The following is a 26,546-nucleotide window of genomic DNA, read 5'->3' as shown; positions in this document are numbered from 1 at the left end:
GACGTTGTCTAGATTGCATTTAGTTCGGGTTGAATCTTGCGATCATACATAAAGATAGTTGCCGATAAAAATGTGCGGTGAAAAAAATGAAGACAATGTTAGTAGTTCTTATTCGAAGTATGATACAGTTAAAAGTGACCGAGGGGGATAGGGTCCCATTAGCTCAGTTGGTAGAGCGGTGTCCCGGAAAGACAAGGGTCCTGGGTTCGAGTTCTAGATGTGACCGTATCCTTTTCTGATTTTTCTGTTTCAGATTTTCGTTTAGAAAAATTATTGTATATATCTGGTTTCGAATTACTATTTGTAAATCTCGTGCAACGCCGGAAACTTAGTGTCATCTAGCAACTTAATAAAGCATGTTCCGAAATACATACAGTGTTGTTTATTAATTGTACGTATTACTTATAACTACAAACATTTTTTTTGTAAATCAGATTTATTGTAAAAATGTATTTGCAGTGGAAACGTGAAAAACAAATAACACAGGTTACAAAATAAGGATGGTGCATCGGGTTAAATATACTAGTAAATGTAATAATAACGGAATAAAATAGATTCCTCCTGTATTTTTTATTATTTCGTAAATAAATGAAAGAAATGTTTTCACAAACTATGAATAACGTTAAAAATGTGCGGAAGATTTAAAGTTCATTTTTGTAATTATAATGTTTTCATTAGTAATAATTGATTTTAAAATCGCATATTCTAACTGGCCACAACGTCATTGTGGCGCAAATAACGCCAGTGGATACAGACGGCTGCCATGGGCATTGCATGACGTTAACGCTGTCACATTCACCATTAAAAACGAATTAGTCGTTTTGGCGGCATATCAAAAAAGGTACATTATAAATCGAAAATATATTTGTCACTATAAAGATTCCGAAATTATCGTAAATTTTTTCGATTATAAAAGTGAAAATATCCAAATAATAATATCACTTTTGCCGTGCTATTAAATTTAAAAAATGGAAAATCAGATAAGTTTTTATCCTTATTATTTTTTTTTTACATATTGAAAAGTATTTCAATATGTAATAATAAAATTATGTTTTCAGAAAAAATCCATTATTTAAAGAGATTTTTTGGTAAATGTGTTTTTTTTTAAGAGACAAAATTTGAAGCAAATGTGCTTAAACAGAAAGAGCAGTAAACAGCTTTTTTCAATAAAAAGCGTTCTTTTCTATGATTAAACAATTTTTTAACCAATTAGTACAAGCAATATTTATAAGCCAGAAACACACATCACGCTGAAAAAAAATTATTAGAACGAAATTTTCATTTTAGTTGTTTTTAATCCTCTGATAACCAATGCTTTTACAAAAGAGCACATAAGTGTCTGTGTACGATTTTTCAGTTCGGAACCTTTAAATGAATTACTGATACATACTTCAAATACATAAATAATGCATTGTGTGTTTTGTTAGTGAAATCAATACGATTTATTTATTTAAGCGTTGACGCGTTTACATAATACACACGGGGTACATGTTAGGTAAACAAAAAGAGAGTTTCGTTAGAATATTCCAACCCTCGATAAAATCATTTATTATTCAACTCTGAATGTTCGGGACAAAAACGAACTTTAACTAAGACCAATTTAGTCCGAAAATGCCCTTAAAGATGAAACAAATCGCACTAGAGTCCCAACTGCTACCAACGGTTTACAGCTAGTGAGACGATGTCATCCTCAATTGGGGTATGATGTAAGACTAAAAGTTGTTTGGAGGGGAATGAGATGCGGTCGAGGAAGATGGGGAAGTACTTGGCTATTCAGATTTGGTCTACAAACACGGTCAAAGCTATTTCAAGAAACGTTTCAATTCTGAATGGTGGTTCTACACCAGGGCGATACTGGAAGTATCTCCCACTCTGTAAAAGTAAAGCAAGTTTTTAAAGTATTTATAATTAATAAATCGTGAAACAATACAAATTAATTAAATTAAATTTACTTGCGCACGCTGGGATTTGAACCTGCGACTTTCAGATTGCTAGTCGAGAGCCTTATCCCTCGACCAGAGAAGTCGTCATGCTTACAGGTTTTTAACTGAACAAATGACCCAATTATTAAAACTTTACATTTTCCACAATTTCTGTAAAAACCGATAAATACCACACTAAATCTAATTATTGGTTTAGTGTATACTGGTGGCTTAATTTTATCAATAGTAGTAAGTAATTAACTAACTAACTAACTAACCATCACGCCGTTTCCCCGCAGGGGTAGGCAGAGAGGAAGGACTCTTATTCAAATACTTATTTTTTTATTTGTTCTTATTTGTATAAAAAAAAACTAATAATTAGTTACAAGCAATGCATCATTATGTTTAATGAACACGTAATTTTTTATGTTTTATCAATTTATTTTAAGTCCTGCGTATGATAAAATCTTATGAATTTTTTCATCAAAATTTTTAAATGTAACAGTGGAGCCGTGTGATATTTTCAATTTGTATCTGCATTGTGTTTGTTAGAAAAATAATGTTGGCAATAAAATACAAACCTTGTTGTGTATGTTGGGGTAAGATCACACGTGTCGTCATAGGAAGTGTTCTGTCTTTCTAGACTTGGTTTTCTACTAAGTGAAACTGAAATTAAACATTTTTCATAAGTTTCAGTAATTTAAACACAGCGAAAACTTAGTTTAGCAGTAAAAACCTGGCAAGAGAATAAAGAAATAAATTTAAATAGCGGTTTAAAACGTAAATCCCTTTTTTATCGTATATTGAAGGCAAGAGTAAAAACGTTATTTGAAGGCTGAAACCTTTCGCTAACTAAATGACTGTTAGTATATATTTCGCAATCACATAAGATAAGTTAGATCAAAAATTACTATGCAATCATTACAATTCTAATGACACGACATAATAAAAAACGCCATTGCCAGATAATTTTATTAATTTTTAAATTTAAAGGACTTCAACTAACAAACATATTATTTAATAATATCCTTTTTGAGTTCTGCACGTCTTAAAGTTTTTAATATTATGATAGCTGTTCCGGCATTCAAAGCCATCATCAGATTGTGGCCAGGCAATATTGATTTTGTTTACACTTTCACAATTTTTATTTTTATTGTTTGAAATTGTGTATTACTATTTTCGGTAAAAACCGAGTTACTAAGAAAATCAATCACGATAATGTATTTTCTTTTTTCTGTGGGGCACTTAGTATTAAAATCTGTTTTGTAAATGTCATAATTACTGTCTATACAATTTTTTTAGAAACACAATAACATTACATAAATGCTCGATAATAGTTCACTGAAACAGATAATTTTCGATGTTAGATATTTGAAAAAATACTTTCCATCGCGAAAATATTACGTGGAATTTTTATATAAAATGAGTTTAAAATATTAAAAAGGTGGTTATTATTATATTTCGAATGGTAGTTAGTTTCTTACGTCTAGTTCTACGTGGAGGAGGTTCGAGGGCAGAATGAAACGAAGCTTCGGACTCCATACTGTGTTGGCCCAGCAACTGATTCTGTCGCCAGCCTTCCATTCTGGAAATTTAAATAACACGTTCACGTAATGTAATATAATAAAACAAATTAGTTTGAAACATAAACATTAATTTATTATTATTAAGTTGTAAGTTATAAAATAAAATATCTGAGTTAATTTTTTTTCATATTTATAGTTTTATTAGAAAAGTAAAAATGTAATGGCAATACACGTTTGACCGTATTACAAAATTTCTGAAATGTGCATTTTTGTGATTTTCTGTGTGTTTTGATGTGACTTCAAAAATTAATTGATCAGTTAATTTTTTAAATTGTTGAAATTCGTGAATGAATTAAGTATGCGATAACTATTGTGCTGAACGAAATATTTCTAACTAATTTAGCTTTTATGAAATAAATTATTTTACTAAAATAAGTACTTCTGCAAGCAAAGTGGGATGGAGAATGATAAGTGGAAGCTGATTGATTAAAATATTTTTGATTTGTATGAGGTACGCTGATAATAATAACAAAACTAAATTTTTGTAATGTTTTTGTCTGATTTGTTTATTGAAAAAAGTAATTATTTTGCCAATTTTAACATGACTTTAAAATGCATGCCATTAAAATGAAGGCTTAAACTATCGTAATTGCACAAATTAACTCAAAGCATTGCCAACACATATTATGAACATGAATTAGTGGATTCTCACTACTAATGAATGATTTGTATATTTTTGCAAGTATTTTATTTATTGAATAATGCGTGTGAAATATGTAATGGAACGGTTAGATCTGTTCTAATAATGCTTGGTTGATTTGAAGCATAACCATGAATAAAAAAGCTACAGACGTATCCAGATTATTAGACTCGAGTGATTCTTTTTTAGTTTTAGAACTTAATTGACAAATACCTAGTCACTTTAATTACATTAATGGCTTATGTCTTGTATTTAATGAACATTCCTTTGTTCTTTGGAAACAATTTAATCTTAGAGCGGATTGTTTAATTAAAGTGTTAATTTTCTAGTTCTGTTACTGTACAATTATTGGCCAGTTGTTTTTACATAACTAAAATGAAAATGACAGAACTTCTTACTTTTGCAGAACTTGAAAAATACCTCTGAAATTGGATGCATTGTTCAAATTCTTTAAAACCACCCTTTTGCATTTGTGTACCAAATTTTTGCCACTTTTTAAAATTTCATTCATTTCTTGTTTGTGATACCATACTTGAAAGAATTCCTCGGTGAGACTTTGCTTGGAAGTCATCTGTTTTCTTCACAAATTATAATAGATTTTCAATAGAGTTCATATCGGATCAATTTCCAAGCCGTGGAGGCGTTGGAATTCGGATACACTGAAAATGTTCTTGCAAACTTTAGCACCGTGGCAGGGAGCCTTGTCGCGCATAAGGTTCTATCACTATATAAATACTTTTTGTGATTTTAATTTTTACACCAGTGTTATAATAATTTATTCACCAATCGGATGAATACATTATAAAATGGGTGTTATATTACCCACTATGATGTGAGACATGCGAATTTGTGTTTAATTCTAATAACCTGCACACGTCTGTAGTGCGATCTCTTGATGTTAATAATTTGTGAAAGCACAACAAAGGAGCCTTTTAGGGTTAAGAATCACCTGTCTTCATTTTCCCAGTCATATTTCCTTCGTCTGCATTTTCAAACAATAAATATGAGAATAAAAAAATACTATCATAGTATATGCATAAGTCAGTTGTGATTCGGTATTAGGAGAAGAAAACTAATCAGTTCTAAAAACACTTACATTTATACTACACTGAATCTATGTAATCTAAGTATGAATAAATATAAACAAATATTTACAATATTTTAAAATGATTGTTTGATTTCATTTTAAGTGTTCTTCACTAGACATAAAAGAAAAACTACAGAGTATTTAAAAAAATCTGTTTACATAGATATCTATTAAAAGGCATACTTCTGTCTTATTTGTTTGTTCTCTTTCTCTGAATTGTTTTTTTTATAAATAATAATAATTATTATAATTGGATGACTTGTATAGCGCTGTTTTTGTGCAAAATCACCTCAAGGGCGCTGCATTGAAAGAATTAACAGAATTAAATTAAAAAAAATTATAATAACTAAGGAATTTTTCTTTTGTTTTTAAGTTGACAAATAAATTTTCTAGCATTTAAAATGTGCCATTTTTGATTTGTTCGTGAGTATGGCGTTATTGACGTCACGCTGACCATCGTCGGTGACAGCCGTCTTACTAGCCAGTGGCATTTTATACGCCATAGTGGAGTTGTAGCCAATTCGAACGGTTTAGGAATGTGCTGTATTAGATCGTTTTGAAATTCATAATTATGAATGAAAATATTTGATTTATTTACTGTAGAGCGATGATTAAAATAATAAACTTTAAATCTTCCATATATTTTTAACGGTGTGCATAATTTGTGAAAACACAGACATTCCGTCAATACACATTTACTGTTAATTGTTTTTTTGCTGATTGACTCGTTAATTGGCAGCGTACTTAGCTTTTATTTTATTTTTCACTACGCTTTATTTTTAAAATAAAAATATCCTTGAACAATTATAACAACGATTTGCTCATTACTGCTGACGTCACTACGACAAACGCAGGATAACGTGCGGGAATTTGACATTCTGACTCATTACGTTATAATTAAATTCACAAAGTTGTTTGTAAGCAGAAAAATTGTAATAAACTGAATGAACTTCGAAAGGATTCCAGCTCCCAGTCCAGCAATAAATTAAATTATTCGATAGATTAAGATTTTACTTTTCAATACCCATGTTTTCAATTATTTTTGAATTAACTTGAATTAGAATAGCAAAATCGTCAATATACATTATATACTGGAACAAGATACATATTTTCTGCCACTTAATATTAATTTTTCTTGCATAATAATTCCATAATATTATGACCAAATAATAAAATGGTTTTTGATTTTTACAATTATTATGGTAAGGGCAGATTCATTTATTGTGTTTTTGTTTTCTCATGTTTAAATAATCCCCTTTCCAACTAATATGTTTTAATTATTTTTAATTATTTAATATTTGTATTTTTTTACAATAAGTATATAATGTTTACATATCATAATAATGTAAAATAAAAAATAGCCTTTCCTCACAATAAAAAGGCAAGGTTCTTGTGTTTGATGAGGGATTTCTAACTCAATTACACAAAATCATATAAAAAATTATATAAACTATTTTAAATGATCAGAAAAATATAGTCAATACATTAACCAACTTCTTGGAATTTCATGCAAATTACATCATGTTAGGTTGGTACTAATTATTGTAGTCGATCTTTAGTAGTTATAAATGACCTGTTATGTTCCTGCGTGTACCTCGGCCGGCTGTTGTAGTAGAGCGGCTCGGGATCGGGGTCCCAGCGTGGCCCACCTGCTCCGCCGCCCCCATACCCGTCGTCATGCACCCCCCTCAGGCCACCCCCACCCCCTTGGCCGTGACCGTACATCACCTCATCGCGCTCGTACGAGTTCTCGCGAGACGTCTCCAACGAACGCTGGAATTGACAATATAACACGTTATTACCTAATATTATAACATACTAAGGATTTCACTAAAGCAACGGTGGTGAAAAAGAGAATCATATTTTCAAGTTTTGAAGTGTTCAATGTTATTATTGCGTTTTATAGAAAAGTTATTTGATGAAAGTCGACCGCCACCCCGGGACCATCCTCTGAATAACCGATACTTCTGCTATCGGTTACCTCAAATGATTTGCTCGGTTTGACGACTTAGCAGGACTCTCTCACCGGATGCATCGGATGGATACACGTTTGTCACTCCTGGACACACTGGCCCCCAGATTCCCATAACGTCTGCAATTTTCCCTCCCAGAATCTTTTCTACTGCATTTCCTTAAAATAACCTCCACACAACATCCCAAAGATGGTAAAATATGTTCGTCAGGGCCTCCTGTGTGAAGTCAACGGAAAATAAAATATTTTCGAAATTTCTTTGCCTACCAATTTTTAATTGATATTAAGCTTGGTACAACCAAAAGATTAATTAGTTTTTCAATGATCTTTGGATGCAAATAAATATTTAAAAAATATTTACCACACAAATAAAATATGAAGTAGGTATAAATGTTACGCTTATATACGATTTTATATCTCACAGTTAACCCATTAAACCAAAAGTAAAAATACATAAGTAATAATAAAAATACATACACCATATTAATTTGGACATTGTAAAGTGTAAATATACCTAAATCGCGAGCAAACATAATTAAAACGGTTTACTTCTAAAAAGTACTTAATACAAGGTAGAAATAATTAATTCAAATTAAATGATTACATTATAATAATCTTTATATTTCTTTTTTGTAACAAAGTGAGCCAATGATATCTTCACAGGGATCTTCCGTGCTGAGGATTTCATTTAAATTCACGTGTTTTGTATCTATGGATGCAACGGAGGTATTGTTTTAGAATAGAATTTTTAAATAATTTTTTTTATCGAAAAACAATCATTCCCGGGTTACGAATAACCTGGCAACATTTAAAAATTTCCTACTGCCACCATAGTAATCGGAAAATGTTGCTTGTGTTATGATGGAGGACTTAGCCAGCCGAGGAATTGAACACACTACACCTGGGTGGTATCCAAACGCGACATAAACTCAGCCACCGACCGGTCAATTAGTTGTTATTTCTTAAAGGGACTTTTAAAATATTAAATCTGTACATATTTTTGTTATTATGATTTAAAAACTATCGCTCTAAGACTCTAAGCTCTTGTCACACACGAATAATAGTTTTTTTTAGTGCTGAACTTTTTCGTTTTTTTTTTTTTGATTTACAGAAGTTCTTCCTAATTATTATCTCATTATGAAACGTCACATTCTCGGATTTATAGGACCATGAAAATATTTTATACATACTTGTGGTGTGTTCAACTGATGGGCCGCGGCCTTGAATTGGGATGCACTGGAGTTGGGATGCTGACCAACAGGGTAGTTCAAGTCTGATGTATAGTCAGAATCTTCCGAGTATCCGGCTGAAAAAAATTTATTTTTTTAATAGTGTGTTTTAGACAACAAATAAAATTAAATCTTTAAAAAACAATAAAATTGAAGTCAGGTAAATGATTTTATTTCAATTTTTTATGTAAAAAACTTTTCTTTATCTTTTGAAGGTTATTGAAACAACTTTCTTCAATGATATATTACATTGGTGGGTTTAACCTTCAAAAGTAAAAGAAAATTTGTTCAAATAAAACTTGAATATTTATTTAGTCTTCAGCAAAGATGAGCCATTGTTGATGTCTTTATTTTTCTGCATTGACAGTACATGAAATAATAATCTTCATTGATTTAGAAAAATCGATATGGTATAATGTAGCAAATACTTTTGTTTGCATTATAAACCGTCTTCATCCATTCATAAAGTGCAACTACTTAAAGGTACAAAATGTGTTTTTTTAAAATATTTTCTAGATTTACAATGGATTGGATATCAATGAGAGAAATTAATAAAGATTATGTTATTCAATTATGCTGTTATTCAAACGTATTTTAATCAATTCAAACTGAAAGCAAAGTAGGAAAAAAGAGGGAAAACGTGATGAAAAATGTGATGGTTTCTGACATATTCGATCGAATGATATATTTTTAAGAAATCTATGAATTTAGTGGGGTTCGTGTTAAACACATCGATGTTTGTACATAATCTATTAAAAGTGCTACAGCTTCTTCTCATAAACACATTTTTTGGTATTACTCTTTGATGATATCGAGAAACTCTTAATAAACATCTGCAATAAAACGTTTTTAGTAGGTAAGGACTATCAACAAGATTATGAATTAACTTATAAAAGATCTTTAATATATCGGCGTTGATCAAGAGTTTTAAAGTTTAGAGGGGACATAGTTTTTATTATTTAGCATGCAACAAGAATCGTGTTACAAAAATTTTTTCCCACTCTTTTTATTTTTGATTTATATGTAGAACAATGAGTACTCCACACTGTATGGCAAATACTAATGTAAGACTACTGAATGAATTAAAAATTAAAATATATTTTATGGAGAATGACACAAACACTTTTATAAGACCTTTGAAATGAATCAGAAATTTTCAATCAAATTAAATAAGTTGGAAAATAAATAATATAACTACTGCTGGGAATTTTTTTAAGGAATTGTCAAAATTTACTATTTCATTGTAGAGTTATGTTAACTAAACTCTTTGAAATTTTTATTCGAAGGTTGTCATTTTCTTTATGAAAAATAATAAAGCCACTTTAAAATATGATTTCTGAAAACAAAAAAAATTAGTTTGTTTTCCTTAATTCCAACCTTGGACCTAAACAAGTTAAATTCCTTATTAAAGCTGTTCAAAGATAAACATTTACCCAGTAAATTAATACGAAAACTTAAACAAACAATTTTTTCTCGTTTTTATTGTGAAGTATTTTATTATACTCCTATTAAAAAGGAAGAATTTCATAGAATTAGATGATTTTTTTTTACTAAGAAGCGTTCAAAAACACACACTTTATTTTGATATCTGATATATCTGAAAATAGCCCATCACTTCTTATGAAGTCAGAAAAAATAATTATAATATAAATGTACAATAGATATAAGAAAACTTTAAATGTATAAAATATATTCAAAGTTATAATTTTCACAACTTTTTTGTAAGGCAATTAAATAAATAATAATAAATAACTTTGCTTATACCACTATTTAATAATGAATACCAACATGTATCGGAACCAATGATTCTTTCATCACGATACATAATACATAATACTTGGAAAGTTATTGAAAAACTAATTATTTATTGATCATCGCAAAATAATTCTGGAATGCTATATATATATAAATATATATATATATGTTTCAAAGGAATTCATCAAACGAGCGATTTTAATGTAATTGAATGATTCAATATTGCTTTGTTTTCAACCGTTAAATATTTTTTACAATAATTCCGTCTGGTTTCGTACCAACCATTTCTTCCTCAGAGCAAAATATATATTAACTAAATATTACAAAATTAATATGAGTGAAGGTATTTTTTAGGTGTTGAAGTGGGGGTGGAGGCGTGACTAAGGATTAGTGATCTTTAACAGTGTCTAGAGTTTCGACACCGAGACGATATTTGGTTGAAATTGATTTAAAGGAAGATTTTAAAAAAGAATGAGTAATTATAGAAAAAAGTTAATGGTAATTAGTTTTCTATTTATTTGTGAAGTTTAACTTACAGTGTGCCGTGTACTGCCTCTGCCTCCTCGCCTGGTCAGCTCTCTCCTGGCCTGCGAGGCAGTTCAGAAGGTCGAGTTTTCTCTGCAGTTCGGCAGCTTCCGTTCCTTCAGCATCTAGAATATTCGAGAACAAAGTCATTTTTATCAAGATTTAATTTTCAAGAAAACCAGGTGAAATGTGTTTGAAAACGAAGAAAAAGGTATTTTAAAAAAACCACTTGTGTTGTTTTAGTGTAAGTATTTCTTATTTTCAGATAAGGACTACTTAGAATCACAAGGTTCTATCTGAAACCGTAATGTTATGAGGTAAAGACCTCTAAAGTGCCCCTTATCGCGTAACGTTGGCTTGTAAATGAAACATTTTTATTTTAAGGGTGAATAAGAAGTTCTAATGTTATGATTTCAAATCAATGAACCATTAAAATATAGTGTTCCATTGCTTGTATCAACGTTGATCAAGTAATTGATGTAGACTCAACAAATAGGCAGGTTTTTCTTTAATAGTTAAATACTTTTGGAAAAACATACATTGTCTTAAGTGGCACTGAATCGAAGCACTACCTTAATATAATCAACTCTCGAGATGCGTAATAAAACTACCTGCACGGAAAAAAATAACTATTGCTAATTTATTAAGAATCTCTTCAAATTATTTGTAATTCCGGTTGAAAACGGGATTTCAGGCCTAAGGAATGAATTTATAGGTTTCCTGACAAATTTTTAGTATATAAAGAATGTATTATTATCATGATGTCGGAACATGTGATATATTAAGAGTCAAATCGATGAAACATTCTTAAATTGGTGTTTTATTAATAAGGCCTGTTAATTTATCGTGAGGGCAAAAATCGATTTCTATCCGTGTGGTGAAGTATAATATATAGAATATTGTACTGCTGATCAGGTATTTCCCCTACGTACACCCTTTAGCCCACATACTCCAATCGGGGGTGTCATAGACCTGGTATATCAGATGATTATAAGCTAGACTTGGTTGGAATTTAGAGCTTAGCGCGGCTTGGAAAATAATCCGTATATAGGTCGCAAGCCTAGATATCATCGTATTAGACGGATAGTCTATGATTTTAATAGAGAAACGTATTTCTCTTACTTTGTAAAACCAAACTTCTGTCAACAAGAATGGTTCATCTATGATTTCCACTGTCATCGGGAGATCGTTGCGATCTATAAAAATATCAACGACGGCAGTTTATTTCATGACCATTATATATTTTTATGCGGGTTATATTAGATAAAGTTCCCAACTTCAATCAGTATAATGTTTTATGCGAGGATACTAATTATAAATAGAAATTTGATTTACCGGAGTCGTACACTATTCATGAAATTAACGTGTAAAAACACATGTTCTGACTTTGAAACTTTTAAAATACCTCACCCGACTATTTCAGATTGATTATCAATTATACACGTAACTTTTCTTGAGATTGAAGTGCTTAATTACTTACGTAAACGTCATACTTAAAATTTGTTACTGCTGGCGCATCGGCGTCTAAAGTGGGAACTATTCTGCGAATTTCCAATTTTTTTATTTTTTATTTTTTTATTTTTTATTTACATACTTTCTACTTTACTTTTACATAAGGCAAAAAAAATAAACTACTCCCGATAAACTACTTTTAGCAGTTTGTCTAACCGGTCATTTACATTATAAATCTTATTATAGTGAGTCTACAGTTATATTTTTATAATTATATAAAACAAAAAATTAATTTTTTTACAGAAATATAGAAAAAGAAAATTTTTAAAACATAAATAACAATTTTAAAAGTCTTTAGAGAAAAGTTCACAAATTGTTTGTTTTGGGCACATTTTTTAATTTCAGCAGGTAACATATTAAAACAACTGGGAATCATATAGTTTAACGTTCTTTGTCCATATTTATGTGTATGCTTAGGTACAATAAGCCCTTTATTAAAATTAAAACGAGTATTATGATTGTGTTATGCCTGTTTATATATAAAGGGTTATTTATGTGCTGAAATATAATTTTGTACCACAGAATTGCTCTTACTGAAAGAATTTTGAGACTCTGATAGAAGTATGGAATATTATGCCTTACTTTGTATAAATTTGTTTCAGCTAATAATTTAAAAAATGAATTTTGTTGTTCAATGTTCGAGCGTCTTAAATTTGAGCGAGGAATGTCGCACATATCGAGTATACGGACCAACGGATTGATTGTTATACCTGGCCACATTTTCACTAGCTTCAGTGAGCAGGGAGCAGTTGGGACTCTTGTTCGATACTCACCCAATCAAAATAATACAAAATACCACCCGGGAGGTGATGATAGTGGGTGTTAAAAGCACAAAACTAACAAATATCCATGTTATTTTTAACCATAATAAAAGGCCAAGTCTACTATATAAATAAAAAAAACAACATCTTCAACGCGCTGAGAATTGATTTAAGTTGCTCAATTTCAAAACAATATCTTGCTTCAAATTTTTCAATAGGTAAGTGATGAAGTTGAACCGTAGTTTCAGTATTAGTTACATTATCGGAGAACTGTAGAGGATACATTAGAATAAAGAAAGTAAAAAAATAAAAAAGATGTGTTAATGAACTTTTTTTCTAAAAGGGTTAAATATTTTGATTGAAACCTGTTTGAAATACAAATATGTTTTTAAGTTGTTTTTATATGTCGTTCTACAAATAACATTCTCAGCGGCTTGTCAATTTTTCTTCTACCGGATGACACAATATCATTATTTTTAAATTAATGCATATCTAAATCCGAAGCTTTTTGATTGTAAACGTAAGTTTTCATTATTGCTTGATGCGTTGTAGAAGTTTTTCGTGTATGAATATTCGAATAACTTTGGTTGGGGTGCTTCGCAGAAATTCAAATGTAAGATTGTCATGAAACCAATCATCATGCAATCCGCGCCACTGAGAATGGGTTGTTTCAAAGAATTTGAAAAATTCATCAAATTTCTAAGTCGATTTTCAAGTTCTTTGAAGGTACTATTCAAATTTGGTTATTATTTCAGTTTTATGAAACAACTGGTCAATAATGATCTAATAACAGAACTGAAATAAAACTCTCTAAAACTAGAAATAGAACCTTCACCAGAACTTCAAAATCAATATTCTTCAAATTTGATAAATTGTTCAAATTCTAGGAAACAATCCGTCGGGTGTCGTTAAATTTTTGAACATTCCATAGAATGTGTTTTAGAATCGCCTTTAAATGGGAACCTTTTAAATAAAAAATAAATTTGATTAACCTACAGTATTTCAACAATTGATTTTTTGTAACATTTTATTTAGAAGAAACCAAGAATTATTTAGAAGAAACTTTTATTATCATAAAATAGATGTTCGCTATGCATACTTTGTCATTTGCATTAGGTACTAAGGATTGAAAGGTTAATGAAACACATCCTCCGCATCGCTTCAATTGCTTCACTCCACTCGCGAAATCTGTTCTAATGAAGGTAATGAAGGACGAAATCCGGGCAAAGGATGCTATTTTTACCCGACTGAAAAGGAGGAAAGGTCAATTTGTACAACATCGTTTAACCTTCATTACCGGGAGTACGTGGATACCCGTTCGGCTTAAACTTTGAAACATGAAATAAATGGCATGTCTATTATGATCCAATTTGGGGTGCATGTCTCACTGGCTTCAGACGGTTTGGAGCAGTTAGGACTCTTGTGCGATTTCCCATTTTAAAAATTTAAATATTCGTTTGTTCAAAATCTTAAATCTGTGAAATTTCTTCTCCGATTGCTTTGAAATTTTGAAACAACGTTGCATTCAACGTCGGGTGTCGGGTTTTTATTTACCTAAATATGTCACATGTGGCAGGTAAGAACATGCTTTTTTGTTACCTGTGACAGGTAAAAACGTGTATTAACAGCGCCATCTGTTGGACAAACATGTTTTTTTAAACAGTGCCATCTGTTGGACGTAAAAGCAACACGAGATATTTTTTCTCTATCTGCACAGACAGACTGATCCACAGCAAAGCGTGGCGGGGTATAGCTAGTAAATAATAAAAACATTTGTTCAGTTTTTTTCAATTAAATGTTTCTTTCACAGTTTCATAGATTGTGATTGTAATGAATTAGTGTTCCAAATATAGTAGCGCCGATCTGAATATTCCTGTTCGAAAAAAATAATGAAATTTTCATATTTCACCTTTCCAGGGTTATTTTTAGTGAGATATATTAATAGAGTTCTGCTTCGAGGTAACTTGTCTTTAACTAATTTACTTAACATCCGACCGTTTTACTATATGAGTAGCGCAGATATGATACACTGTCGTACAACTATGTCCACCGGAACACGGTCTTTGTTCATTCGCATTCATACATCATCGTTCACTCACTTTTATGAAATGTCTATTATTTATTTTATATGACTTTAGAGTACATGTGCTCATATTTCAGAGATTATATACAAAACAATAAAGAGAACAATTTAATCTTGTATATTCTGATTTTATTATCAATTTGAAAGGAAGGACAGTAAGGAGTCTAGAGCAGTGGTTCTTAAGCTTTTTGAAGTCGGGGAGCACTTTGATTGCAAATTATCATATAGCAAAAATTACCCGTTTATGTAAATTTGGGCTTTCATTACTTGAAACAAGCTCGCGGAGCATTAATTTTCCGCGGAGCGCCAATGTTCTGAGCAGCGGTGCATTGACGTTCCAAGGAGTACCAATTTTTTGCGGAGCACCAATTTTCCTCGGAGCACCAATGTTCTGAGGAGCATCAATGATCCGCGGTACATCAATGATTTTGACGTTCCGCCGAGCACCAATTTTACCCGGAGCACCGATGTTTTGGGGAGCACCAATGTTCCGCGGAGTACCAATTTTCTGTCAAAAATAGTGTATTTCTACTGTTTTATTTAATTCTCTCAAACTAATGAAAATGCAAGTATTTTTGCGACAAATAAATTTTCAGATTTAAAATGTGACATATTCTCTTTGGCACCAAAAAGACATGTCACGCTAAGCAATGTTTGTGATCGCCGTGTTACCAGCAAGTGGCGTTTTCTACGTCATAATGTCGTCGTAGCCAGTTGGAACCGTTACGAAATGTGCGTTTTCACATTTTTTAAATCAATAATTATGTATTTTTAGTATTATAATCACAATCAGATAAATAATCTATAAATCTTGCACACATTTTTAGCGATATTTAGTTTGTAAAAATACCCAATTGGAACATTTGCTTTTAATCACTCATTCGTACTTCAGTTATGAAATTATACAATATAACAATATTAAATACACATACAGAGTTTCAGACAGCTCCATATTTTAAATTTATTTCTTTGCTTTACAAAGGCATCACATTGATGGATTTTTCTTGATTTATTAAAATTTTTAAACTTTTATCCACTTTTTATCAAACTTTCCGATTGTTTTCATAAATCATTAAAACGGAATATCCAACGAATATTGTCAGAATCAAAAATAAAATCATTATTATTAAAAATGTGGAAGAGGAAATATTAATATTTGCTATCGTAAAAATGGCATAAAAATTGAAAGGATATTTTTATTACTTATTCTACACAAAACAAATGTGTTTTCTAAATATCTTATTCCTTAAAAATTATGGAAGTTTTGAGTGAAAATGTCTCGGTATGTTTTTTTGGTAACGTTTTTATATTTCATAGAAAAATATTTTTTAAATAAATATCAATGTTTATTTCTAATACAAATATTTCAAAGATTATTTTATCTAGTTTATAAAATATATATTTTTTTAAGAACATAAACTCAACTTGAGAATTAGGTAAGGTTGGCTCTCTTGTGCCATCTTAGGTTTAATGTGTTCAACAATAACAATATGATCATTGTGCCACTAGTTTAAAGTGTTATAATAAAAGAATGACAAATTGATTACTAAGGCCACAATAATATTTATAAGAATTATGCCATTTTATCGAAGATAAAAAAGCTATTCGGGAAAATTTCTGAATACATAACTCCAAATTCAATTTTTTCACTTTTGCCACTGTTATCGCTCAGGTGCGATGTCATGAGTGTTTTTTTATTGTTGTTTTAAATATATTTGTTATGAATTAAATTTGTTTCACATCCTGTCCTATTATGAATCTATGATAGCTTGTTTTAATACAAGGTGTCGGGGGGTTAACTCCAGGATTCTGTTCGGTGATTCTGGGTTAACTTTGGAATTCAGTTAGATGATTTTACACGATGATATAAGTAAAAGAGATAATTAACTTTTTTCGAAATTCTAACAATTTACTCGTAAAGTTCAGGCAAAAAAGTAAAATTGTTTGTACGTAGAGAAAAAATACGAAATAAAGTATTAGTTTAATTCATAATTTTTAAACCTCTCACATATAAACCATATTTTATGTTTGATAACACGTTAAATAATTAATCGGAAATTTGGAGTACACATTTTATTTTCTTACTAATTTAGATATTTTTTATTTTATAGGTAATAATTATTAGCCTGAAACACTCATCCACATTGAAAAATCTCCTGATAAAAGATACATGACGCCAACGGGACATTTTATCAGCAGATTTTTCAATGTGGATGAGTGTTTCAGGCGAATAATTATTGCTAATAAAATAATTGTTACCCTTTGTGCTATGCATAAAAAATCTTGTCTTAAACATTAGTTTACCAAAAAAAAATAATTGATATTTTTATTGGTTTTTATTATTTTTAGGCCTCAGAGGCTTATTTTTATTGGTAAAGAAAAACCTATAACACAAACAAATGAATAATTTAATTTAAAAAATAACTTATGGTGTACCACGAATAAATAAAAGATAACATAAAAAAACATAAACATAAAATCGATGATCAGTCATTATATTTGAAACTAAAATAAAGATTGTAACCTAGCTGGAGGAAATGGATGCTATTAGAAATATCCTTCACCAACGATACAAATAATACGGGGCTCGTATTATTTACGGGTACGGCTTTTGAAAAATCAAGAGATTTAATTTTTTTCTTCATGTTACTGAGGATAAACGCTGGTACTGAAAGAGTTGACTTGTTCAGTATTGACTGTATGCAATTGTGTTCGTGTAGAATGGGACCAAGCGTATTAACTAAATGATGACTACTGACGGAGCGCTTGTAGCGTAATGATCGCGTGAATGGCTAAATGACGACTCTTCCGCCATAAAGTCTCCTTGCCTAATATCCGTGTGAACAAGTCTTTCAGCAAAAAAAGTGAAATAAAGCACCTCAAATTATGAGATTAAATGGTGAATGGAAAATGAATGCGTATCTGAATTTTTGTCATTCAGAATTCAGATACGAATTCATTTTCAACAGTCGGCAAATTTTTTCTAAAATAATTATAACTAAATAGCCAGTATAGTTTTGATCTTAGTAGAACCAACACGTAAACAACAATAATTTTTAAAATTTAAAATGCATCTTTTTTCAATTTTTGACCTTGTTGTTCCTTCGCTTGGGCCTGCTAGTAGCCAATTTCAAAGGTTTTTTTTGGTTTGACTAAGGATTGAACCTTACTCCCCAGGTATTGGAGTCAACGGCGCTAACAACTGCGCCAAATTGCGATTGAGTAGGACCAACATTTTTATTGTTTATTGCTGCTATAATGTCATCCAATTCCAGAGAAATGCTTATATATCAAAGTATATTACAGTTGAGAGAATGCATTGTCATCGTCAACGAGTGCATCTGCCTAGTTACAACTCAAACGGATATCGGGAAGTGGGTTAATTTCCGCCTCCAAGAATTGTTTTCGTCTATTACCGGGAATAAAAGTGAAATTCAAATTGTACACATTTTTTTAAATGCATTCGCATTCAATGGGAAAAAAAATACCATAAAAAACTCTCCACTCTTTAGAAAACTTAACCGAAAATCGTTAACAAGAAAACGGATTTTGTTGAACTCAACAGAAAAAAATGCACAAGATCCATAAAAAACACATAATAGGACCCATTTACTATACAATATACATCCCGGCTGTGCGTTTTGCTTGGCATCCAGCAAGCCCAGCCACGATTTTTGACGAACGTCAACTCCACACACTGTACGTTTTGGCTGGATGCCAAGCAAAACGCACAGCCAGAATGTATAGTTAGTGGGGCCCTATACATAAGTGCTTAATAATTCCATTGCGTTCAACCCTTCAAGCCTCAACGCTTTATTTAAAAACAATATTAATATGGCAATAATTACCGTTATATTTCTTAAAGATGCTGTCAGAAATATTTCCGCTTCTCAATAAAATTCTAATAAATATCCGAAAACGCTTTTAAATTTTATTATTAGAAATAAGTGTATACATTTTGAAATAAAAAAAATTAAAAAGTTTTAAAAATAGCTCATCCTACGTTTTTTTGGTCTAAATACTGAACTAATGACAGATATTTTATTATACCGATGTATTATGAACATTACAGCCACATAACAATTTTGTTGTTTTATAAAAAAAAATAATTAAAAAAAAAATTACAATTCAAGTTTCTTAATTTTATCTCTAATTGGTGTCTACATTTTAATTATTCTGTGCTTAGCTTTTATGTTCGAATATTAAGTTTTCTCTTTCTGATACCGTTTAATTCATATTTCTAAATATGACGGTAAGAGAGACAACGATTTCTATGATACCATATAAGATGTTGCGAAAAACGAACAAATTGACTCTACGAGCGATTGCTGTTTGTTCCCAAAACTGAACCAATTAGCCTGAGGATTTATTTTTTTCACTTTGTCGCTAGTCACTAGACATAATAATAAAATAATGAGTATCTTTGTTTTCACCATTTTATCATAATTTATAAGTTGTTATTTAGTAACTTTATGATAATGAGGAACTGGAGTCCATTCTTGTTAAAAAATTACCTTCTTACTTAAATACCTGTAAATTTATTAGATTTTTTTAGTTAATTTGAATAGTCAAAATAATAATCCAAGTTTTTCAAACGCTCGTAACGACACAAGGAGCCATGTGACGTCACAAGAAGCTTACTTTTTGTATCAACAGGGTTAACTCAGTACTAAACAGAGTCGGACTCGTATTATATGTGTTATATTTCCTTTTGTATAACGTTGAGATATACAATTTAAGCAGTGTTAGAAAGAAATAATACCATGCTTTGTATTTGCATTTAAAATATACAGTTCACTTCCAAATAAAATTAAAATTAAAAAAAGTCATCGACCGTAAAACTTTTTAAAAGTTTTCGAAAGATTTGTCAAAATTTTCGATTTTTTATTATTTATTTTGTATGAAACGTAAAAAAGTGACTTCACCTTTATACATCTGAGTAATTAAATATGTATTTAGATTGCATATAAATTTATATTTATACAGTTTTAAGAAAAATCAATAGCTAAGCGACAAAACAATCGAAAAAAAATCTTTATCTTTGAAATCAGATTTTTTTAATATTTGTAATTGCGTGTATCCATTTGTCATATTAAAATCTGAAGGAATCTTTCATCTGATTTTAAAAGCAGTCATTCATTTTGGTGTAAATTTAAAAATTAACAAATCTGTTAGATTCACAAATTTTTCATAAAAAAAACATACAATTTTTCATAAAATACGAGAATGTAAAATCCGCGAAGATTGGTGGCGTGAATCGAGAAACAGACGATGCAGTGATGACAACCAAGCAGGGCCTTTTGAAGAGATGTTATTTTATTAATTTATGAATAACTTGATTAAATTAACCTCATTGAATTTCATGTACCCATAAGAGCTACTAGCTCTAAAACCCTCTTTAATTGTAACAATTCTAAGACTGAACATTTCAAACACTCGCTTGTACCTAGATTACATGCAATTAGTAATAGGTACGCAGATGTAGCAGATCTGTTTAACTGCACAGAAGCTAGGTACAATTTTTTTTTAATATCATATCTTTTAAATCATGCCCAATAAAATGTAAGTCTACAAATACTTACGTAAAAATTCTAATAAGTATGTATATAAAATAAACTGCCTGGGGCAACTGAGGAAACTTGGGTCAATAAAATAGTCAATAAGGTGAACCAACAGCTTGATTGGCACTTAACTACTTTCAAGCAAAACCTGAATATAAATGCATACATTTTAGCTTTTGTAATATATTATATCATGTTTCTATACTATCATATATTTCAATCAATACTTATCTAACCTAGTCTACCTATAAGCTTTGCGTGTACTTGTATCTCTAACTTTTTATATCCATCTAGAGTTTCTGTTAATTGTATATTTTCTGATGTCGCTGTTTATAATTTACTGTATATGGTATATTTTATACCGTTGATATTAAAATAAATAAATTAATTCTACGTTTAATAATTATATGAAATAAAAGTTGTATATTCAAAATCGGCGTTTGTTGACCAATATGAATATATATATATATTTTTAAACCATAATATTTTTAACTGCAGTTTCTTATTAATATCTTGTTGACTTTTTAACTGTTAAGAAACAAAGTTAATTTTCATTTTATCGATATTACGTGTTTTGAAGTATTGTACGAAAAACTTTTGTCAACTACATTAACGCTTCTAAAGAAATAATAGCAATTTTTTATTTTTATTTAATACAGTACAAATAATAATTAAATATAATACGGCCTACGTGGCCGAGGCGTAAACCTCTCGACTAGCAACTCGAAAGTTGCGGGTTCGAATCAAGTAAAGTTTATGTGACGATTTTTTTGTTGCATCACAATTCATTAATTAAAAATAATATATATTATTCTTGCGCCACGTTCCAAAGAAGAAGATTATCCAGTATAGTTACAGTATGGTCCTGGCGAAAGACTACCATTCAGAATTGAAAGTATAGAATTGAAGTGGTTTATGACGTGTTTGGTGATAAGACCTGAATAGCTAGTTACTTTCCCACCTTCCTCCTCCGCATCTCTTCCCCCTCCTAATTATCAACAACCTTACGACATAACCCAATTGGAAAAGCCAAATCCTTAGTGGCTTTACGCGGTTTATTAGCAGTTAAGACTCTTATGCGGTATTCACATTTAAACATATGAACGGCTCAGGCCGTATAGTGTAACCAGTTCTAAAGTCATTAAAAAATCCCGGAACATATGTTAAGTGTTCTGAAAACAGTTTTGAATCGTAATAAAGTTATAGGGAAAAGATGATGGCTTCCTGAATCTTTTAGAAATTATATCACCGTGGAATATATAAAATAAAACCTTGTACCCAAGGCTGATGTAAAAGCATAATAAGTATTTTTTGTGAGGACCAGAGGGAAATATTTTCTCATGGCTTACCTATATGATCTTAGGGGATGCTGTGAGAAGGATTGTTTTAGCCATCAGGAGGCAAAATAACAGAATGTAGAGTATAATATGATTTAAGATTTTCACGGCCAAAGGATTTTTGTTATTTGTTTTTCGATGTGTTATCTGATAACACGTCTGCCCTGATGATGGACACTGCAATGCTGTCCGAAACGTTGGCTAAAGAAGGAGTTAGCACAACACGGCATAACACCTCAAAAATAAATAACAAAAAAAGAATGTAGAGTATGTATGAGACGATTTATGAATGGGAATGAAGCGAGGAGTGTGTACAAAGACAGAGTTGTTTGGCGGTCAGTTTTTTCTGCCTAACCCTGCGAGAACGGCGTGATGGTTACTTTTTTTTTAGACGTGAAATTTTGTTATCTAACAACTATCTAACTAACTTTTAATTAAATTATCTTAATTATCGAACTATCTCTGAAAAGCCCGACTGGGCGTAAAAGCAAATAAAATATACCAATTTAAAAAAAAAAAACATTAAATGGGTTGTAAAATCAACAAATTAAAAAAAGGAATTATCAATGTATTTTTCGAATCTTTAAAGATGTGATTTAATTAGTATCTAACGAACTCTTAAATAAATATATAAAATGGTTTGTAAAATCATAAAATTAAAAAAAGAATTGTGTCTTAATTCCTTTTTCTAATTTTTTAACTCTTTCTACCTAATTAACAATGTTTTTAGTAAAGGCAAATAAAATTCAAATACATTAATTTGTGTCAATGATATTTCCGTTCTGATATATTTATCATAGTTAGACATTAAGGTGGTTTAGCTTGTTCAGTACCGCCTTATCCGGTGGTTCTGTTTTTTTGTTATTCCTTTGTCGAGCTTCATAGATGTCACTATTATGATTTGCGGAATCGACGATTCTTGTTATTTCTTTAGAAATAGAGCTTTGACGTTTATACCCGCGTCACTTAATTTAACGACGTCACAAATTTAAAAAGAATGAGTTGGCGCGAAAACTAAAATCAATTTTTATGAATGAGACAACTCAAGTGGGGACAAACACCAATTATTACCCATAAAAGCCATACAAAATCAATTTTAAACAAATCATTCAGAAAGTATTTTTGAAGTTTATATTCATCAATACTTAATACAGAATTGATTTTTGTGAAAGAAAAATGTCCCATACTAATAAGTCACTTAAGGCATACCGCTGACAAATCTAACGTAACCACTCATCAAAACACACAGTATTTATAAGAAAAAGCTTTCGCAACAGCGCTCTTAGCGTAAGGATCGCTATAAGTTTTGCATGTTTTGTATGGCTTTATTAACAACTATATTCTAAAACTATACTCATTTACATTCATAAGTACATAACCCAAGAAATAACAACAAAAACGTACAATAGAAACACTAGATCTCATGGTCAAAAACTTATCCAACAAATAACTGCTAATACAACTTTTGGGCAAAAAAGCTTCTTATATCATAGTATTAAACTCTACAGCAAAATACCACTCTCACTCAAAAACCTCAACACTTTAACATTTAAATCTCAAATAAAAAGCTGGATACTTAACATAGGGAGATCTGAAATAGAAAATTTACTGAGATCAACCACAGACTAAAACAGAATCAACTGAACTATACCAAAAAAACACTTCATGTATATAACTATACCAAAATACCACTCTCACTCAAAAACCTCAACACTTTAACATTTAAATCTCAAATAAAAAGCTGGATACTTAACATAGGGAGATCTGAAATAGAAAATTTACTGAGATCAACCACAGACTAAAACAGAATCAACTGAACTATACCAAAAAAACACTTCATGTATATAACTATACCAAAAAACACTTCATATACATTATACATATATATATATATATCAATGATATATGTTCATAATTAAATCCATATGTAATTTTGATGTAATATTAATATTCTTATAATTAAATTATACATAATATGTTAATGAAATCTTCAGCACGGGAGATCCCAGTGAGGATATCATTATATCTATTTGCTACACAAAAAAAGATAATAAAACACTTATTATTATTATTATTATTGGTAATAAAAAACATGCAAAACTTACGCTATAAGTTTTGCATGTTTTGTATGGCTTGAAATGTATTTAGCCGCATTTGGTGACCAAAAGCTTTCGCAACAGCGCTCTTAGCGTAAGGATCGCTATAAGTTTTAATTTGAGGGAAGCGACTGTATCATACGTGATATTATGACAACTTGTTCTACAAGACCGGTCGGTGGCCGAGTTGACATCGCGTTTGAGGGAAGCGACTGTTATCATACGTGATATTATTACAACTTGTTCTACAAGACCGGTCGGTGGCCGAGTTGACATCGCGTTTGAGGGAAGCGACTGTATCATACGTGATATTATGACAACTTGCTCTACAAGACCGGTCGGTGGCCGAGTTGACATCGCGTTTGGGTCCCACCCAGGCGTAGTGTGTTCAATTCCTCTGCTGGCTAAGTCCTCCATCACAACACAAGCAACATTTTCAGCTTACTGTGGTGGTAGTAGCAGATTTTCAAATGTTGTCAGGGGTTATTCGTAACCTGGGAATGTTTGACTTTCTTTAAAAAAAAAATATGATTCCGTCGCAAATATGATCCACGAGGTTCCACACAGAGTAAAGTAGATTTTTTTTTGAAAATATTAGTTATACACTTATCCTTATTTTTTTGTGAATGCCGCACAATAATCGCAACTCTCAGGGACTATGGCATCTCCGATTGGGGTATCTTGTAAAGCTAAAGGAGTATGAAAGGGAAGAAGAATGTAGAGAAAAAAGTTGGGAATAACCGGGCTATTCAGATTTGGTCACCAAACACGGCTAAATACATTTAAAGCAACGTATTGATTCTTAACAATGGTATTTCACTTAAACGATAATGAGTGTAGGTATTTAAAAAAATAATTTTATTTTGTCGGTAATACTTAACAGAAGTAGAAGTAATTACATTTTGATGGACAGTGGAGGTAAAATTTGTATAAAAGAAATTTAAAAAAATGATAATGGTATAAAATTGTGAGCTTAGGTATCACACTTTGTGTTTTTATTAATAATCAATCATTATAAGCAATAATTACTCGCCTGAAATATCCATACAAATTGAAAATATCTTCCTAGTAAAAATATATTATAATAATTATTGCTTATAATAATTTTTATCATTTATGCCATGCATGAAAAAACCTTTAATTACATTACATTAATTTATTATTATAAAATAATATTAATTAATCGTTGGAAAATCAACAGCAGATATTATTTTACCTTTTTTTAAACTACACTGCAGATGCAGCCAATTATAGATTTCCTCCTAATTATGAAAAACTAACAAAATAATTTAAACGACTAAAATTTTGGAAAACTGTAAAATATTATAACACTGTAAGAAGACGTATTTATATGCGTAATAAAAAAAAACAGAGAAGTTACTAATGACAAGTTAGAAAACACTCTTTTGTGGAATTTTTATCGTTTGATTTGACTGGAAATTAAAAAATGTAATCGATTGTTATTTTAACGTGAATTGTATGGTACCAATTGAAATAGCAAAGAAACCAGCCGTTTATCGATTAAAGTAAATGTATGTCTATCTGATTACGCAGAGTTTCGGTTATCTCAATAGACCACTAATTTAAAGCAAGTTCAGCGAGTCACGATCTTATAATTTGGCCAAAGAAAATCCGGCCAGAAAAAAAACTTCCCGATTAACTGGGTTCCATAAAGCTAAAGTAAATACTAAATTAAAACTTCCCAATTAACTGGGTTCCATAAAGCTAAAGTTAATACTAAATTAAAACTTCCCGATTAACTGGGTTCCATATAGCTAAAGTTAATACTAAATTAAAACTTCCCGATTAACTGGGTTCCATAAAGCTAAAGTTAATACAAAATTAAAACTTCCCGATTAACTGGGTTCCATAAAGCTAAAGTTAATACAAAATTAAAACTTCCCGATTAACTGGGTTCCATAAAGCTAAAGTTAATACTAAATTAAAGCTCAAAAGGGGTTATTATCTCAATTGGCCTGCATTTGGAGTCAATCGTTCAACAAAATCTAAAATAAAGGAACATTTCATTAGCTAGGTATCATCACGTATTGATGAGCAATTTAATATATTCAACTAAGAATATTAGCGTGTCGTACTTGTTTTATGTTGAATTATCATTTAATGGCTCCTAAGCTCATGATAGAAACAAAAAGCTAGCTTAAAATGTATACTCTGAAATTCTAAACAGGAAAAAAACTGTGAAAAATTCGGATTGCTAATTTTTAAAAAATCTCTTGAATTTTTTGGAAACCCGGTTAAAACGGGATTACTGGCCGTTTCCTGAAATTTTTTAAGTAAATTTCTTTTCGTAATAATGCCGGAATAAGTGTTCATGCACCTGCGTTTGTTTTGACATGATAATGACGAAATGTGAGGATATTAGTATATTTATGAACACATGTTTCGACACCGTGACAATTGATTGCTTCATTTGTCTAAAAGTTTATTGAAAACCTATCAATCCATTCGTTATTAACCGG

The 26,546-nt window shown here is 30.6% G+C and overlaps 1 protein-coding gene across 1 annotated transcript in view; it reads right to left on the bottom strand.

The window, feature by feature from the left end:
- The window catches only part of LOC149425905 (phorbol ester/diacylglycerol-binding protein unc-13-like), a 304,195-nt gene that overhangs the window by 2,935 nt on the left and 274,714 nt on the right, over positions 1-26,546 (bottom strand). Inside the window, exons 6-11 of the mRNA XM_089643854.1 lie at positions 10,728-10,841; positions 8,398-8,513; positions 6,809-7,008; positions 5,098-5,130; positions 3,407-3,507; positions 2,504-2,588 (exon numbers count right to left, since the gene is read on the bottom strand). Coding sequence (XP_089499980.1) covers positions 2,504-2,588; positions 3,407-3,507; positions 5,098-5,130; positions 6,809-7,008; positions 8,398-8,513; positions 10,728-10,841 — 649 coding nt within the window. The remainder of the gene's footprint in view (positions 1-2,503; positions 2,589-3,406; positions 3,508-5,097; positions 5,131-6,808; positions 7,009-8,397; positions 8,514-10,727; positions 10,842-26,546) is intronic.

The sequence above is a fragment of the Hesperophylax consimilis genome, chromosome 2, assembly GCF_061612785.1.
Source record: "Hesperophylax consimilis isolate HC1 chromosome 2, BYU_Hcon_1.0, whole genome shotgun sequence".
NCBI classification, from domain to species: Eukaryota; Metazoa; Arthropoda; class Insecta; order Trichoptera; family Limnephilidae; genus Hesperophylax; species Hesperophylax consimilis.
This window is presented reverse-complemented; position numbering and strand designations above follow the sequence as displayed.